The sequence below is a fragment of the Vicugna pacos genome, chromosome 25 (genome assembly GCF_048564905.1).
Source record: "Vicugna pacos chromosome 25, VicPac4, whole genome shotgun sequence".
Lineage (NCBI taxonomy): Eukaryota > Metazoa > Chordata > Mammalia > Artiodactyla > Camelidae > Vicugna > Vicugna pacos.
Window position 1 is genome coordinate 15,944,408 of NC_133011.1, and position 20,357 is coordinate 15,964,764.

Consider the following 20,357-nt stretch of genomic DNA (forward strand, 5'->3'; position numbering starts at 1 on the left):
TCCATTGTAAAATCCAATCCCAGTTTGATATTACAAAATAAATTATGACTTAATAGAAATGCATGTTTTAAAATGTATTTATATCATTTCAATATGTAGCCTAGAGTTTTATTTGAAAGCTCTTTGCTGCAGAAACACACTATTTGGTCAACTAATAAATCTGGAAAATTAAAAATTGCAACCTACTGTAAATAATTTTAGAAGAATCTTGCAACTTTAAAAATGGTTAATAAAAGTCCTTTACATTATATATTTTACCTTTGTTTGAAGTTTTAAAAATTTGTTTAGAGGTCGCACAAGTAGAAATGGTCCACATTTCTACATAAATTTCATTTCTAAATTATGTTTTTCATTTCATAAAGGATTTCTAGTCTGAAAAGGAAAGATAGTTTGAAAATTAAATTTATGTTTTTATAGGTTATCATGCTACTTAAACACTTAAAGTGGCCAGTTTTATGGGGAAATTTTTGATACTTCAGTTGAAGATGAAGCCTGAATGAAAATGTCCTTGAAACCCAAATTTTGTTTTTTATTGAAGGAAAAGATCTTATTTGATTTCATGCTTGTGATAAAATAGATATGTTAACTCTCATTAACAATTTGAAGGTAAGATTGTGATTTTGAACCTGCCACTGAAATTGAGCCTAATTGCATTTTTAAAAAATTAGTTTGCAGGTCGAAGTAAGAAGGAAACCAAATACTCTCTCAAGGCAGTCGAAGACATGTTGGAAACACTGCAGATCACCCAATCTTAAGGTTTCAAAAACTCTTTCACGTTTCATTTCACAACTGCAAAAATGAACTACTGGTTTGTGACTTACTTACTAGATGCCCAGTGCTGTTTATATTCTGATTTTCTGTTGAGAAGGCAGTTGCAAAGAGTGTGTTTATAAAACCTAAAAATGCCATTTACTGCTAAGCAGGAAGATGGGGAAAAGCCCATAGAAGAAAGGTTTAATAAGATTCTTATTGATTGTACATCATTTTCTTCATATCACACATATATAACTGCTTTTAAACCATAATCTGATCTAGAAATAACCTTATTAAATAAACTGATGATGTATTAAACTTGCATATGAAAATTCAGATTCTTTTTGTTATAATCAAATAGTGAATATGAATATGTTGTTTTAGAACTCAGTTTCTAGTTAACGCCTTTTTATTTGTGGCAGGAAATAACATAGCACATACAGCTGGCAGAAGCAAAATACTGGTGAATTATTTTGATTCTCTTTATAGTGTCAGGTTGGATTTTGCTCTGCATTCCAGTGGGCTGTTATTTTTTGTGCTGTAATGTTACTCTGATAAATTTTGCTTAAAATATATCATTCTCCAAATTTCAGCACTTCCTGTAAAATTTTTCTTTGCTATAGACATAATTTTTTTTAACGTATTAAATAGTTTAGAGTTCATGTATGAGTTATTTTTGCTTTAGGAAAAAATAAGAAAATCTTAACTATCTTTAGAAGCAAAAGTTTTACAATTCTCTTATTACCTTCTTAGTAATAATTAGAATTTCTTCTTTCTTTTCATAATGTTCAACCATTATACTACCTTTAGCAATATTTTGCGTGGTTCAGTAGACTAGAAAAAACTTTGAGAGTTAAAGACTTTATTCAGACATGAATCAGTTTTTAAAATAAGAAGTTGCTCATTCATGGCAGATACTGTTAATAGTAGTTTGTAATTTATACATATAAGTTACATATATATAACTACTTTATCTATCTATCTATCTATCTATCTATCTATCTATCTATCTATCTATTTATTTATTTATGTGTTCATTCATTCATTCGTTTATTACCAGCATTATACAGAAATCCGGCATGCTTGTCATTGCTGGATTTGGGCAAATGGGGATCACGGAAAAATTGATAACCTGGAAATGTTAAGGAAGAAAACTGTCAGTATCAGCTTTTTAGCCTTTTGAATAATTCTGTTAATAAATTATTCTCCACATCTAGTCTAATTATTTCATTTTGCAGGTTTTTTCATTTTATTCTGCCATGAGTAATGAGCAGATATGAAATAACTCTCCATATGAAGATAATTCTTATCAGCTAGTCTTTGTTACCATAAGATACACTGTTTTTGCCCATGAATTTAGTAACCATTTTCAACGTAATCAGCCACTTCAGATTTGTTTGCTCTAAAGAAAATAGTGCCCACGTATTATTCCATTACCTACCTTCCTTTTAATCTCTCCTCATGATTCACTAGAATAGTATTGAGCAGTATTTGTGTAGTAAGTAATTTAACATCAGCCATAAGTTTCACTTTACTTTTTATAATTTTAATAACCTCCTTGCCAGGAATTTTTTATTTATAAGTACATTGTTAATGTGTAATAATTTATAAACCTCAATTTAAGTATACTGATAACTTCATTGTGGTCAACAGTTGCCTACCCAACCACTTTTACCTCCTTCCTTATTAACAGTATCCTCTATTGTTCAGATAGGAGCATAATCCCTGTTCTTCCAGGAGTTTAGGACCTTACCTCAACCCTAGGGGTAGTGTCATGATTGTTCTAAAACTGAAGTGGTTTCATTTCTATGGTCTGTGTTATGCTAAGACAGAACTTTTTGCATTGAAGAAAATATTCCATATATGTGCTGCCTAATATGGCAGCCACTAGCTGTATGTGGCTGTTGAGCACTTGAAATGTAACCACGACAACTGAGATATTGAATTTTTAATTTAATTTTAATTTTAATAGCTGCATGTGACTCACGGACACCATATTGGAAAGTGCAGATAATCCAAAGTATGGATATGTAACCTAATTGGGGCTAATGAAATAAACAGAAACCTGTTGTCAAAGCTTTGTAGGGGACGCTTTTTGCCTCTTCTGGCTGTATATGTCAACAGCATGTCTGAAGGTCAATAGCCATCTTACAACCATGAAATAGCAAATATGAGAAAGCAAGCTACATTTCAAAGATGGTTCCATAGGAAGATTAGGGGGAGCCTGGGTCTCTGATAACATTGTTGAACACCTGAATTAACAAGAGCAATTGCTAGTTTCTGCACTTACTACGTAAGCAAAATAAACACTTGATTGTTAAGCCATTGTTTTGATTTTCTATTACTTTAGCCACATATGTTTCTGACTAATAGTTCCACCATTCAACTTTTTTTTTTAACCTGTAAAACTCTTATTTTAGACATGCTAGGAATGCTATTTCAGAATGTAATGATTTAAAGTTAAGTGGATAATTACATATAACAAAAGAAGTAGTATCGTTGCAACTCAGTGCCTAGTATTTAAGCCAACAGAGGTGAGAAAAACGCATATTTAGAACAACCTCAATCATGAGGATAACATTGACCTGGAAACAGAGGAGGATATAGAAAAAAAAGAAGCAGAAAATTAATGTTTTAGTATGTTAGAAGCATACAATTTTTATTAGCAAATATTTCAAAGAATCTTTTTTTTTTTCCTAATTCCATGACCCATTTGATCTCAAAGTAACTTCATTTTACTTCAAAGAATTATAGGAGTTCAGAAGGAACATCAGAGAGATTTAGTTGTACTCCATTTTGAGATGAGGTATCGAGATTCTCAGAAATGCATGTCTGTCCTCTTAGTGTGACCAAAATCAGAGCCAGATACATCCAAGGAACATTGCTTGTTAGCAGAGTAAGAATTAGAATTCAGATTTTCAGGCTTGTAAAACATTTTTTAATGGAATAATAAAGTCAGAATTTCATTTTTCATTTAATTGAATTTAAACTAAATTACTATTAAAGATGTTGCTTCATTTATATTCAGTGTGAGAACTATTTTAAACTAGGACTATTTCAAACCTCGTTTACTCTGAGCCTCTGATTTATCCTATCTCCTTTCTCAGTCTTGGCAAGTAACCTCTTGTTACAGGCTGAATTGTCTCCCAGATTTCATATTTGAAGTCCTAACTTGTATCTCTGAATGTGACTTTATTTGGAGGTAGAGTCTTTAAAGTGATCATTGAGTACAATTAGGTCATATGGGTGAGCCCTAATCCAATATGATTAATATTTTTGTAAGGAGAGATTAGGACACAGACATACAGAGGAAGGATCATGGGAAGACAAAAAGAAGATATCCATCTACAAGCCAAGGAGTGACTCCTCTGAAGAAACCATCCCTGCTGACACCTTGATCTTGGACTTCTGACCTTTAGAACTGTGATGAAATAAATTTCTGTTGTTTTAAGACATGCCGTCCTCTGTGTACTTTATTACGGCAGCTCTAGTTAACTTAGTATAGCTCTTTTACTATTTCAGATAAAGTCATCAGATAAAAACATACCCAGCATCAGACATTCTTGTACCTAGCTTCACCTCTTTTCCTCTTACAGTAGAAGAAAGTTAGCTTACTTTTTTATGAGCTATTTCCCACCACTGTCATTCTCATTTTTTATGCTTTAACCATACTTTGGTTTCATGAATTTGCCATATTCTCTACTACTGTGGAGTGTCCTGACTTCCCGCAAATGTCATCTCTTCTTTTCATTATCTCTTCTCTTTTTTATTGTTTCAACCAGATTCTTCCTGTTAAGACTAAAATATGCTCAGCTTGTTCCCTAATTTTTCCCTTTCCATTTAAAAATATTTATTAAAATCATGATTAAACACTCCCTTAAAAAAAAAACTTTCCTCTTTCTCACAGCCCACCCTCCAGCTACTACCCATTTCTCTCTTTTTTACAGCCAAATTTCCTCACTTGTCTAAACTCATGTTTGTTTTCCCAGCCTTTAAATTGCTCTAGTCTGGCATTCCCCCCACCTCCTGCATTAATCCTTTTAAATAGTTTAGTCCCATGTCACCAATCTAATGGACATTTTCAGTCTTTTAAATCATGACTATATTCCATCTATTTTGTGCTCTATTATACACCTCAAGTCTATCAATTTTTCTCCATTTCTGTTGCCACTACCTGCCTCAACCAAGCTGCCATTGCTTGACTCCTGGACTACAACAGTGGCCAGATAGCATCTTCACTTCCCCCTAGTCCATTCTCCACTGCAGTTAGGTGACATAACATCACTAATAATGCCTTTTCATCCTTCCCCTTCTTTAAAACTCTTCAGTTGTTTCCCATTTGTTGCTTTAAACATGACCTGTCAGGTTCTATATAGTATCAGAACCAGAAGGAAGGTTCAGATATTTTTAATGGTGAACTGTCTTCAACTCTCCCCCTTTGTTTCTGATTTTAGCTATACTTAAATTCCATGGAGTTACTATGCTTCCTTTTCCCACAAATTTGGTACTCTATTCCTTCTGTTTAAAACAAAGCTTTCCTTGATACATCTTTCAGCAGTCAGGCCCCTTTTATTTTTCCTACTGTATTTTAAAAATAATCTTTTGTTTAAAAATACTTCAAGACTTAGAAGAAGCTGCAAAAACAATGCAGAGTTCCCACGTACCAGCTTCTCCTTACTGTCTTGTGTAATCTTAATACATTGTCAAACCAGGAAATTGACATTGCAGCAATACCATTAACTCAGGTACAGACTTCATTTAGATTTCAGCTCTCTCTCTCTTTTTCTGTTTATGAAGTTGTTATTTGTGTAGATTTCATGTTACCATCACCGCAATCAGGATATAGAGTATGTATCACAGGAACTTCTTGCTTGCTACATCCTCATCTAACCTTAATGCCTACTGTCCATTGATTTTTTTCTCTGTCACTATAATTTTGTCACTGTCAGAATATTTTACCAGTGTAGTCATGCAATTTCTAACCCTTTGAGACTGGCTTCTTTTGCTCAGCATATTGCCCTTTAGCTCTATCATTGTAGTTGTATGTGTCAATAGTATGTTTCTTTGTATGGCTAAGTAGTATTCTGTTGTATGGATGTATCACAGTCTGGTAATCCATTCACCATGGAAAGACATTTGAGTTGTTCCCACAGCCTGTTGGGGTTTATTCCAGATATGCAAGGCTGCTTTAACATTTGAAAATTGGTTAATGTAATTCATCATATTAAGGAGAAAATGAGAAAAACCATTTGATCATATCAGTTGATATGAGAAAAAGCATTTGACATAATCAACACCCATTTATGGTGAAAAGAAAAAACTAATAGCAGTAGAAGGAAACCACCTCAGTCTGATTAAAAAAAAAATCTGCAAAACTTACATAGAAAATCTGATGGTCTACATAGCAAATCCCAGGAAGCCTCCAAGAACATCCTGATAATAAGTAACTTTAGCAAGATCACAGAATAATGTAAGGTCAACAGAAATTGTATTTTTATATGCTAACAATAAACACATTACCATTTATATTTAGAATTGTGGAAAATATTAAGTATAAATTTTTAAAAACTTAAGGGATATGTTTGCTGAAAACTACAAATTCTAATGAAAGAAAGAAGACCTAAACAAATGGAGAGACATACCATATTCATGGACTGGGAGACAACTTGATAAAGATGTCTGTTTTCCCCAAAGGATCAATGGATTTAATACAATTTCTGTCAAAATCCCAGAAGGATTCTTTGCAGATAGACAAATTTTCTAAAATTTATATGAAAAGGCAAAGGAACCAGAACATCCTACACAATTTTGGAAATGAAGATAAAATGGAAGGAATGAGACTGCAAGATACTTAAGACTATGTGGCTACTACAGTAAACAGTACAGTGTGGCATTATGATTGTGTGGTTTTGCCAAAGTAATAGACACGTAGAGCAATGGAACAAAATACAGAGTCCAGAATTGATTCACACCAATATGGCAACTAATTTTGGGGAATGGTACATAAGCAATTCAATGGAGGAATTGTGCTGGGACAATTGGTATTCAACAATTGGTGTTGGAACAATTGGAAATTTATATCAAAAATCCCTCAACCTAGACCTCCCATCTTATAAAAATATTAATTCAAAATGGGTCATGGATCTAAGTAAAATATGTAAGACTAAAATTTTTAGGGAAAAAAAAAAACAGGAAGAAATCTCTTTGACCTACAGGTAGGCCAGAATTCTTCAAGTGACAAGGTGTAATCTTTTTTAAAAAATATGAATAAATTGGACTTTCTGTAAAAAATAACATTCTTTTAAAATTCTGAGGAAGATCATGTTAAAGGAATGGAAAGACAAGCCATGGACAAAATATTTGCAAACAGATACTCAGTAAAGAACTTGAATCCAGAATATATAAAGAACTTTCAAAATTCAATAGTAAGGAAACAATCCAAGTAGAAAATGGGCAAAAGGCTTCAATAGACACTTCAAAGAAGAGGCTGTAGTGGAGGCACATGAAAATATGTTCAGCATAAATAGCTATTAATAGAGAAGTGAAAACTGAAGTTATAATGAGATACCACTGAAACATATTGGAATGGCTAAAATAAATAAAACACCCATAATCCTATGTGCTGATGATTAAGGGGAGCATATATTCAGTCTCTGTGGAAAACATTTTGTCATATATTTTATATTATCTTGTAACTTTCATTTGGAACATGTGTCACCTTAATTATATTTTCAGGTGATTATCTCCTCCAGTAGATTCTTTAATTACATGGGGTCAGAGGCAATTTTTTTTTGCCTACTATTTTTCCAGCTTCTAGCATGGAATTTAAATACACGTACACAGACATTCGTATACACATCTCTCCATTTCTGTATGTATATTTCACTTTGCACCTCATTATATTTCACTTTGCACCTAATTGTAATAATCACAATAATCATATAGAATGTATGAGCTTTGCATTACAGTAGACATGGTAGAAAGCAAGAATAAATCAAATCTTTTATTCTATATTTATTGTTTATTGATATAAAACCTAAATAGTAATTAGAAATTTTGATGCCCAAATTTCAATAAGAAGCATATTGCAACAAGGAGGAAGGTGTAGCTAAATGGCAGAGTGCATCCCTAGCATGCATTAGGTCGTTGGTTCAATCCTCAGTACCTCCATCAAAAAAATAAGTAAATAAACCTACTTACTCCCTCTCCAAAACAAATAAACAAATGAAATAGCATTTGCAACAAACCATTTCAGCCACAAATTACTGAATTTCAATAATATCAATTACATCTCTACTATTTAACATAAGAAAACAAACATAAGAATGTACAACTCATTTTCAAGTCTTTAGGTCCTAGAAAATTTCCTCTACCTCAGCAAACTGCTGCCACCAAAACAAACTTGGAGACAAGTACTTAGCAAATAAATCATTAATAGAGAAATATTTACTTGCAGATGTCCAAATAATAATGAACATTTCCAAATAAAGTAGATAATAACTTTGAAGAAATCTGAGCTTATGCCTCATGAACCTGAGAGATAAACTGTTAAGAATTTCTCTTAACTGTGAATTCAGTTCCTTTTTAGGCAACTTAAATATTACATGAGTTCATGGATAAGAATTATGTAAAAATGTGACTGTCAAAGGAATAACCAAAAGAGTTGGTCTACCAAAAAACATGTTCTTTAAAAATTCTAGGTAATTGTGTGTACAAAAATATCACATCAATTTAAAATCAATTTGAAGCTCTACAGAGTGGTAACTATAGAGTAGTTTCAAAAGTTGGACTCAAATGACAGCTGGTCTTGGATCCAGTTTCACTATACTGGCCTACAGGTCTATATGTCATACTCAGTATGACAGAACTGGAGACAACACAGCTCCATTGGCTGGTAATTCCCCAATGTCTCCTCCCCTAGTTTGACTTAAAAAAAATTACTCTAATATGACTGCAGTTCTTGTTAAGGGAATCAAAGTTGTATGGTTCAAGATAAAAACGATTGAAGAAAAACTGTAAAAATTGTCTTGCTAAAAAGAACTTCAAGTAGCATGACATATATGCTGGTTGAAAAAAAAAGTAATGGCATTTGGAAAATAGACATGGTGTAAGTAGCATCACAAGTAGTTGCATCACAAGTGGCACCCAGGAGTCAGAACTCTGATGCTTGCACAAATGCAGTCTTAATATTAGAATGAGAGGGAGTTTTAAAAAGCAAATTAAAGATGTAAAATTAGTTGAACACAATATTGGGCTTTTCCCATGGAGGAGGTTACTGCTAGGTATTTTATTTTTCTGCGTGTGATTTATCTGAAGTATTTCGTACAAGGAAATAGTTGCTAGTCTAAAGAGGATCATAACAGAGTATTTTATATTGTTAATTATATCCCAAGTTAGCATAATAACTTTAAACTTAATTTTCTATTAACAAATTTCATACCATTGGACTAGTTTTTGAATTCTTAATTTTGACAGTCATTGATTAGAAATTACAAAAAAGCATGATTTTCAGTTGTATTCTTTTCCTTCTACAAGCTTATAGAAGTACGCCACCTAGAGTAAATTTTTTAACTTCTGAAATGTAAAAACTGCTAGGCTGATTTTATGTTATTTTAAACTACAAAAGGGACGAATATTTTAATCAAAATCAAGCCAAATATAATAATTATAGGATTTTTCTATATATCTTTACATTTGACTTTCTTAATGTTGCTCTATGTAAAATAAACTATTTTTAATAGTTCCACGTTATGCAATTTACATAATGTGCTCTCTTGAAATGGTTAACAAATCAAATGGAGGAATTATAATTTTTAAAACCTTAAATGTTACTAGGTAATTTTAACATGCTATTACCAACTAAAATAATTACGGAAATATTAATATAAACAATGAATTCTGGATATATACATGAATCCAGTAAACATTAATCTTTGTATATTTAATGAATTTTAAAAGTATAATTGTAGAAGATGTAGCCATTGAGTAAGCATTGATGCTATAGAGATCTGAATATATGAGTAGGTGAAGTTTTTCAAATGCTAATAAAATGTGAATGAAAAGAACCTTTTATTTGGCCTCTTACAGTTTTTCAGGTGGGCATGAAATATACTTCTTGGTAGAAAAAATATAAAAGAACATGTTTTAAAAATTTTCCATAGCCCTAAGTATCTATCGTTCATTTTCTTTCTCTCTTTCTTTCTTTCCCTTTCTCTCTTTCTTTCTCTCTCTCTCTCTCCCTTTCTTCCTTCCTTCCTTCCTTCCTTCCTTTCTTTCTTTCTTTCTTTCTTTCTTTCTTTCTTTCTTTCTTTCTTTCTTTCTTTCTTTCTTCTCTTTTCTTTCTTTCTTTCCTTTCTCTCTTTCTCTCTCTCTTTCTTTCTTCATTTATTTTTTACTGAATTATAGTTGGTTTACAATGTTGTGTTAATTTCTCATATACAGCATAGTGACTTAGTTGTACGTATATATATATATATATATATATATATTCCTTTTCATATTCTTTTTCATTATAGGCTATTACAAGATATTGAATGTAGTTCTCTGTGCTATAGAGTAGGACTTTGTTATTTATCTATTTAATATATAGTAATTAGTATCTGCACATCCTCCACCCTCCCACTTTTTCCCCTGGTGACCATAGGTTTGTTTTCTATGTATATAAGTCTGTTTCTGTTTTGTAAATAAATTCATTTGTGTTATTTTTTTAGATTTCACATACAAGTGATATCATATGGTATTTTCTTTCTCTTTCTGGCTTACATCACTCAGTATGACAATCTCCAGGTCCATCCATCTTGTTCAAATGGCATTATTTTATTCTTTTTTATGGCCGAATACTATTCCATTGTATACGTATAGTACAGCTTCTTTATCCAGTCATTTGTCAATGGACATTTAGGTTGTTTGTCTTGGCCATTGTAAATAGCGTGGCTACGAACACTAGGGTGTGTATATCTTTTCAAATTAAAGTTTCCTCCAGATATATGTCCAGGAATAGGATTACTGAATCATAGGGAAAACACAATGTAAGATGTTTAGGCCTATAGGCTTCTTCAACTAGGCAGTGTTAAATAGCATTGACATTTCTTTCTTTTCTTTTTTTTCCTCCAATTTTATGGAAATATAGTTGATACATAACACTGTATAAGTTTAAGGTATACAGTGTAATGATTAGATACATGTATATATTGCAAATTGTTTACCACAAAAAGATTAATTAACGTATCCTTCACCTCACATAATTACTGTTCTGTTGTTGTTATGGTGAGAACATTTAAGATTTACTCACATAGCAACATTCAAGCTTACAATACAGTATTGTTAACTATAATTCATACTGTACATTAGATCCCTGGAAATTATTCATCTTATGATTAAAAGTTTGTATTCTTTGCCCAACATCTTACCATTTCTCCCAACCCCCAACCTCTGGTAACCATCAGTGTACTCTGTTTCTTCATGAGTTTGATGTTTTTAGAGTCCACATATAAGTGAAATCATATGGTATTTGTCTTTCTTTATCTGACTTATTTCAGTTAGCATAATGCCCTCTAGATCCCTCCATGTTGTCACAAAAGGCAGGCTTTTCTTCTTTTTATGGCTGAATTATATTCCTTTACATATATGTACACCACATTTTCTTTATCCACTCATCCATCAGTGGATACTTAGGTTGTTTCCATGTCTTGGCTATTATGAATAATGCTGCACTGAACATAGGAGTGCAGATATCTCTTCAAGATAGTAGTTTCATTTCTTTTGGTTATATATCCAGAAGTGGAATTGCTAGATCATATAGTAGTTCTGCTTTTAATTTTTTAAAGTAATGTCCGTATTGTTTTTCATAGTGGTTGTTTCAGTTTACATTGCCACCAACAATGAACCAATGTTCCTTTGTCTCCATATCTTCTCCACATTTGTTATTTCTGGACTTTTTAATGAGCCATTCTAACAGGTATGAGGTGGTATCTTGTGGTTTTGATTTGCATTTCTCTGTTGATTATTGATATTGAGTACTTTTTAATGCTTGGTGGTCATTTGAATGTCTTCTTTGGAAAAATGTCTATTCAGGTCCTTTGCCCATCTTTAAAATGGATTATTATTATTATTATTATTATTATTATTATTATTATTAATTACTTTGCTGTTGAGTTGAATGAGTTCCATATATAATTTAGTTAAGAACCTCCTTTTAGATACATGGTTTGCATGTATTTTCTCCCATTTCTTAGGTTGCCTTTACATTTTATTGATTATTTCTTTTGCTGTAGAGCTTTTTAGTTTGATGTGGTCTCACTTGTTGATTTTTTGCTTTTGTTGCTTGTGCTTTTGGTGTCATAGCCAAAAAAAATTATTGCCAAGACTGATGTCAAGGAGCTTTTTCACTATGTTTTCTTCTAGGAGTTATCTATATTTAAGACCTTAATCCATTTTCAAGTTAATTTTTGTGAGAGGAGTATGACAGGGTTACAGTTTTATTCTTTGTACATAGATATCCAGTTTCCCCAGTGTGATTTATTAAAGAGACTATCCTTTCCCCATTGAATATTCTTGGTTCCTTGTCAATATTGGTTGATTGTATGTGTGTGGATATATTTCTGAGAGCTCTCTAATTTATTGGCTTTTGTGTCTGTTTTTTTATGCCACTACCTTACTGTTTTGATTACTGTAGCTTTGTGATATAGTTTAGAATCAGGTGTTAATGTCTCCAGCTTTGTTCTTTCTCAAGAATTACTTGGTTAATCAGGGTCTTTTGTGGTTCCATAAGAATTTCGGGATTGTTTTTTCTGTTTCTGTGAGAAATTCCATTGAAATTTTGATAGGGGCTACATTGACTCTATAGAAGGCTTTGAGAAGTATAGACACTTTAACAATATTAACTCTTCTGATCCATAAGCATGGAATATCTCCCATTTACTTGTATATTTTTTAACTTTTTTCATCAAATTTTCAGTGTTATAGAGCTTTCACTTCCTTGGTTAAATTTATTCCTAAGTATTTTATTATTTTTGATGCTATTGTAAATGGGAATGTTAACTTTATTTCTTATTCAGATATTTTACTGTCAGTGTGTAGAAACAAAACTGATTTTTGTGTGTTGATTTTACTGAAATCATTTGTTAGTTCAATGAGTTTTTTTGAGTCTTTAGAGTTTACTGTTTACAAGATCATGTTATCAGCAAACAAACCAATTTTGCTTCTTCTTTTTCCATTTGGATACCTTTTATTTCTTTTTCTTGCCTGTTTGCTCTGACTAGGACTTCCAGTACTATGTTGAATAGGAGTGGTGAGAGTGGGCATCTTTGTCTTGTTCCTGATCTTGGTGGGAAAGTTTTCCCTCTTCCCCTGTTAAGTATGATGTCAGCTGTGTGTTTGTCATACATGGCTTTTATTATGTGAAGTGTATTCCTTCTATATCTAATTAGTTGAGAATTTTATCATGGAGGGGTTTTGAGCTTTGTTTAATGCTTTTTCTACATTTATTAAGCTGATAAATGATTTGAGTTCTACATTCCTTAATGTTGTTTGTCACATTGAATTATTTGCATATATTGAAGCATCCTTGCATCCCAGGGATAAATTTTTCTTGATTATGGTCTATATTCCTTTCAATGTGCTGTCAAATTTGCTTTGCTAGCATTTTGTTAAGAATTTTTGCATGTATATTCATTAGAGATGTTGGTCTATAGTTTTCTTTTCTTGTGGTATCCTAATCTGACTTTGATATCAGGATAGTACTGGCTTTGTAAAATAAGTCTGGGAGTGTTTTGTCCTCTTTAGTTTTGGGGAAGAGCTTGAGAAAGATTGGCATTAATTATTCTTTAAATATTTGGTAGAATTTCCCAGTGAAGCCATCTGGTTCTAGGTTTTTATTTGTGGGGCAGTTTTTGATTACTGATTTAATTGGTCTGTTTGGATTTTTTATTTCTTCTCAATTCAGTTTTGGTAGGTTGTATATTTCAAGGAATTTATCCATTTTTTCTAGGTTGTCTCTTTGTTGGTATATGATTGCTTATGGTAGTCTCTTATGAGCCTTTTTGTTTGTGTAGTATCCTCTTTCATTTGTAATTTTATTTATTTAGGTTCTCCCTTTTTTTTCTTGGTAATTCTAGCTAAAAGCTCATGAAATTCATCTTTTTACAAAACTAGCTCTTAGTTTCATTAATCTTTTCTATTATTTTTCTATTCTTGATTTCATTGTTTTCTGCACTGATCTTTATTATCTGTTTAATTCTGATTACTTTTAGCTGAATTTATTTTTCTTTTTCTAGTTCCTTGAGGTGTAAAGCTAGGATATTTATTTGAGTTCTTTCTTTTTGCAGTGTAAGCATTTTGCTATCAATGTTCCTGTTAGTGTTGCTTTTTCTGCACCCCATACACTTTGGCATGTGGTGTTTCCAATACATTTTCTAATTTCTCTTTGATCTCATTGTTGACTCATTGTTTTTTAGGAGTTTGTTGTTTAATTTCCATGTATTTGTGAATTTTCCAACTTTGCTTCTGTTGTTGATTTCTAGTTTCGTATCATTATGGTCAGAAGAGATACCTGGTATGGTTTCAGTGTTTTAAATTTTCTGAGACTTGTTTTGTGACCTAACATATGATCTACTCTGAAGAATGTTTCATGTGCACTTGAGAAGAATGTGTATTCTGCTGTTATTGGATGGACTGTTCCATTCTGTATGTAGGACCTTTTGGTCTAATGTGTAATTTAAGTTCAATGTTTCCTTATTGATACTCTGTTTCCATTATATATATCCATTATTGAAAGTAGGGTATTGAAATCCCCTACTATTAATTGTGTTGTTGGCTGTTATTTCCTTCAGATCTGTTAGCATTTGCTTAATATATTTAGGTACTCTGTGAGGTACATATATATTTACAGTTGTTATATCCTCTTGATGAATTGACCCTTTTATCATTATATAATGACCTTTCTTAGTTTCATTTTACAGTTTTTGACTTAAAAGTTATTTTGTCTGATATAAATATAGCTACCTACCTCTGCTCTATTTTGGGTTTCATTTACATCATTTTTTTCCATTTCTTTACTTTGAATCTATGTTTGTCCCTGAAGTTGAAGTGTGTCTTTGTTAGGCATCATATAGTTGGGTCTCGTGTGTGTGTGTGTGTGTGTGTGTTTCATTCACTTATTCACTCTGTGTCTTTTGACTGGAGAATTTAATCTATTTACACTTAAATAAAATATTGGTAGTTAGGGATTTACTATTGTCATCTTTTTAACTGTTTTCTGGCTCTTTTGTGTTTCCTTTGTTCATTTCTTCCTCTCTTACTGCCTACTTTTGTAAACTGATAGTTTTCCATAGTGGTATACTTTGATTACCTTATTGTTATGTTTTGAGTATCTACTATAGGTTTTTGTTTTGTGTTTATCCTGAGGCTTACATAGAACCTCTTATGGATATAGCAGTCTATTTTAGGCTGTTAACAACTGAACTTTGATTATATTTACAAAACTCTACAATTTTACTTCTCTCTCCACATTTTATGTTTTTGATGTCACAATTTGTATCTTTTTATATTGTGTATCTATTAATGAATTGTAGGAACTATAGCTATATTTAATACTTTTTTCTTTAACATTTATTGTAAAGTAGCTAACACACTACCATATCAAAGTATTATTCTGAATCTGACTTTATACTAAACTTCACCAGTATGTTGTATATTTTCATATGTTTTTATATTACTAATTAGCATCCTTTTGTTTCAGCTTGAAGAACTCCTTTCAGCATTTTTTGTAAGGCAAGTCTAGTGGTGATCAACTCCCTCAGCCTTTGTTCACTAGGAAAGTGTTTGTCTCACCTCATTTCTCATGGACAACTTTGCCAGGTAAAGTATTTGTTGTTGGCAATTTTTCCCTTTCAGCATCTCACTCTCCTTTCTCCTTCTTTTCTCCTTCTGGTACTTGAATGATGCATAGATTGTTTCTCTTAATGGTGTCCCAGTAGTCCCATAGGGTTTCTTTGTTTCTTTTCATTCTTTTTTCTTTTTTCTTCTCTGACTGGATAAGTTCAAATGATCTGTCTTTGAATTCACTGTTTCTTTCTTCTGCTTCATTTGTGCAGTCTGCTCTTGAAGCTTTTATTGACTTTTTCAGTGCAGTTATATTCTCTAGTTTAAAAATTTCCCTTTGGTTCTTTTTTATGTTTTCTATATCTTTGTTGATCTTCTCATTTTGTTCTTATATTGTTTTCCTGATTTCAGTAATTGTTTATCTGTGTTCTCTTATAGCTCTCTGAATATCTTTATAACAATGATTTTGAATTCTTTATTGGGCAATTTCTGGATCTCCACTTCTTTGGCATCATTTATTGAAAATTTACTTTGTTCCTTTGGTGGTGTCATGTTTTCCTGAGTCTTCACGAAGCCAGTAGGCTTGCATAGGTGTCTGCACGTTTGAAGAAGTAGTCACCTCTTCCAAACTTTATGGGCTGACTTCAGTAAGGAAAGACCTTCACTTGTGTGGCAGGGCATCTGGTGTATGATGTGACCTATGTCTAGTGGTTCAGGGTAGCAAGTGTGGGTGCATGTGGTGACTCTGGATCCTGAGGAGGAATATGCTATCTCAGTGGCTCAGCCAACTGGAGTACATAACATCAATATGTGGTCCCTGGTGGGCGCTGTGGGGGATCTTTAGTGGCTGCACATGTTTCTTCAACCATGCTTCCAGGTCCAGTGTCTAGGGACCAAGGCAGGCAGTGGTGGTGACTAGAGCCAGGATTGCGTGGCTCTATGGGCCAGTTACAAATTCCTGTGTAATGACAGGTGCTGGCTGCAGATACACACATAGTGGTGGGGGCCAGGGCAAGCAGCAAGGGCTGGAGCCAACTGGGTGCACTGACAGTTTTGGGACCCTGGCTATCAGCATGCGCTCCTGTGGCTGCAGGGTCTTGCCACAGGTGCATGCGTGGCAGTGAAGTTTGGTGCATCAGGAGTCAGGCTAGAGGTATGCAAGTGCACAGCTGCATGAGCTAGCCCCAAGGATGTATATGGCATTGGGGGGTCAGCCTAGGGGGTCAGGCTGGTGTTTTGCACTCATGAAGCTGCAGAGGCAGGGTGCCAGTGCAGATCCTAGGCTCTGGTAGGGAGGGAAGCAGGGAGTGAAGAGAGGGACTCAGATGTTTGGTGTCTGTGAATGTGAAAACTTGTGGGGCATAAACTAGTGAAATCTGTAGGGGGTCTGTTGTGGTTGTGCTGATTTCCTCAGTAGCAAAATTTCTGGGGTCCTCTGTAGAAGAGATCACTGGGAACCATGGTCACTCTCACTCTGTGACTGGTACTGGTAGCCCCTGCCGTTTTTCCTTATTCCTAGCCATATCTGTATGTCTCAGCTTTGCCATTTTCTGGGTGGGGTGAAACTGAAGTGGATTCTTCACGCAGTGCCATGAAAGGTTGGGGCATCTGATCACTCACTGCAAGGGGAGCTCTTTCTAGCTGGGGAGTTCCATCTTGTCAAGGAGCAGTGCTAGCCTAGGGGAATAGGGTAGGCAAAAAAGCTGTTCTTCCTTTACTTTTTGTGTGGTTATTCTCAGGTCCCCACCTTGTTACTGAAGTTTCTTAAGTGGACTCCTGAATTCTCCCAGAGCTGACTTTGTTCATGGATAGCTGTCTAATTGTTGATCTTTGTTAACAGATGGAAGCTGGGGTCTCCTACTTTTCCATCTTGGTGATGTCACCCCTCAGCATTGACATTTCATAGTGACTGTGAGGGGGGAAAATTTCATGAAATTGAATGCAAAATATTTTGGATTTCAAGTCAAAGCTATTTGGGGAGGTCATGAGACTCTATCTTATCTGCGCTTTAAAAGATCCTTTTCTCTTCTAGTTTTTGTGTCTATCGATACGTAATGCTCGGAATTTTTGCTTTGAGGAGTTCAGAATTTGGGGCAACTGTGGGCAAATGATATTTCTTATAACATCCCACAAGGGACCCGATTTTCTATTGAAATGCTGCTTTGATTTATTAGAGTCCTGTGTAGGTGATTTCTACACTTATCCAGAGAAAAAAATGGATCTACTCTACTGCAGAGTAGAGGTTTTATTTTTAATTTCCTCTCCCTACAGCATCTAACACATATCATGCCACAGTAGATGCTTGTAGTATTTGTTGAATTCACATTTTGTCTCCAAACTAACTGAAGTTGGTGAGGAGAGTCATTCAGTTATTAAACTAACAGTCAAAGTAGGTTATCAGACTATGAATATTAGCAAAGTTTGAAAACTCTTTGTGTGTGTGTGTGTGTTTTTTTTAACTGAGTTAGGCAAACTTTATTTAAGGCACATCAGGATCTCCTTGACAGCAATTATGTGTTGCAGAAGTTCAGAATGAAAGATTTATAAAATTTATCAAACCACTTAAAGTATGAACCCAGACAGAAAAATTACCCATTGAGTGTTAATAAATGCCAGTATTTTAAAAAAGAACCCAAGTATTCTTTAGTTACAAGGGATGCATGCATTTTATTTGTAATACAGCTTTGTGACCTGAAGTATGCTGCCCAGAATATCTTCCACTTGCCATGGGGAGTTCTGTTATTTGTCAATGTAGGGTTTCCTACTTGGCAGCATTATGTGTTTATGATGGCATCTGTATTTGCTGGTTGTTGCATTTGCAGTGGAATTTGTATTTTGGCCAGTTGTAGAGGGAGGGAAAAAGGAAGCAAATTAAACTTGACTTCTTGGCAGTGAAGCAGTAGCTTCTTGTTCCTTGGACCCATATATTCCAAGAACACCAAATGTAACTGCAGGTGTGTGCCATAGTTACTCTACCTATAACTGACTATATTTGCGTTGTAATAAAGTTGTATAATATTATTAAAACCAAAAGGTTAAAAACTAAAATATTATGTCTTGTCAGTTGACATACAATTTTCAGGTGGGATTTTAATATGGGAAACTTGCTATTGGAATGATGTTTTGGTCAAAGAAAAATTATCATTATCATCAATATCACTTGTAAGCTTTCATTTACTTAAAACAAGTGAAAATTTAAATAAACTAATTAAAGGAATTTTGATCAATTTTTATAAGGAAAACAAGATATAAAATGAAATAAAATGGGTTTCTTTTTAAAAGTAACTAATGTGTTTTAGAGTCAGTGTTTATTTATCTCAAGCCAGTATTCCAAACCCATCTACATTTATCACATAAACCTGTAATATTATATGTTTATAAAGATTATCTTCATCTTAGTATTGATTCTTAATATAAAGAACCAAGAATTAACTCCTTAATGTTGATATATTAAACTATATTGCATATATACATTTATATATATATATATTTTATACTTTGATGATTATGTTCATTTTAATTTATGTAATTCATTTTATTTTTTGAACACTGAAAGTCTCTGAGGCAAAGTTTAGTTAAATGTCTACTAAATTAACTTTTAACTCTGTTATACCACAACTATGTTGCATATTTATATTCCCTGGTCTCTGGAAGCTTATGAAATGAATACACTGGTGGCACCAGTATGAGTAAAACAGAAGAGAGTATGGGGACAAAAATCTAATACTTAGATTTTTCCCTCAAGGAGCTTACAGTTTAGTTTGAAAGACAGTGAATAAGAAGGAAAATTCTATTAGTGTAAAAAGCAAATAACTATCCAGTAGAACAATATAAGAATAATTCTTATTGCCTAGTGACTTAATATGTTAATGCTGTACAGCTTCAGATGAAGATGTCACTGCAGGTTGGAAGGCTCTGTGAAGACCTAAGGGAAAGGAATAAACTTGGTCTTGGTACTAAAAAATAGTTTTAGATAGAGTGTTGGCATTCTGGGTAGGAGTAACAATTTATGCATCAGTAGTAGGAGAAAACTACCTTCTAGAGGCACAGTAAGTAGGCCTTTTTTGTCAGGATGAGAATTTAGAGAAAGAATGTTGAGAAGCATTAATATATTAGAATAAATATTTCTCTAGCTCTTTACAGTTTATAAGGGATTTCTGTATAATTCTTATTTAATCTTAAATACCTATAATGTAGTATCTTTATTCTATTTAAAAAATAAATGTGGAACTCTAGCAACTAGGAATTACTGTTACAAAATACAAATGAATAAAATATGAATGTAAGCTTTGATGGTCTGAAGAGAAAAATATAACAAAAGGGTAGGGTGGAGATTGGGTGCAATGAAAAATGTGGTAATCTATTTAATCTTTCATTGCAAGGAGGCTGTTTAAAGTCAAAACATGTAGTTTTGAAAGTGCCTTTATCAGAGAGATTACTGGATTGAGATAGCAGAATAGAAGGACCTTGAGCTTACCTCCTCTCATGAATATAAAATCACAACTAACTTCTGAACAACCATAGATAAAAAAGACTGTAACCTACCAAAAAGTTTTTACATTTAAAGACATAAAGAAGGAACCACAATGAGATGGTAGGAGGAGTGTACTCATGATATCATAAAATCCCATATTCCCTGGGTGGGTGACTCACAAACTGGAGAATATGGAAGGTAATCATACTCCAGAGATTCTTCCACATGAGTGGGAGAGTTCTGAGTCCCAAGCCTGGCTCCTCAACCTGTGGATCTGTCATCAGGAAGAGGAACCCACAGAACATTTGGC

The 20,357-nt window shown here is 33.3% G+C and overlaps 1 protein-coding gene across 4 annotated transcripts in view; it reads left to right on the top strand.

Annotated features, from left to right (window-relative positions):
- EMC2 (ER membrane protein complex subunit 2) overlaps positions 1 to 20,357 on the top strand; it is a 140,749-nt gene that overhangs the window by 38,930 nt on the left and 81,462 nt on the right. For 2 of the 4 annotated variants that reach the window (XR_012064161.1, XR_012064162.1), the window contains exons 11-12: positions 669 to 756; positions 15,491 to 15,609. Coding sequence is in view for 2 of the 4 variants with exons in the window: in XM_006211570.2 (XP_006211632.1) it covers positions 669 to 755 (87 nt within the window). In the remaining 2 variants the exon portion in view is untranslated. Of the gene's footprint in view, positions 1 to 668; positions 757 to 4,036; positions 4,207 to 15,490; positions 15,610 to 20,357 lie in introns of those variants that run through there. The other 2 variants (XM_006211570.2, XM_072949622.1) reach the window with 1 other exon arrangement.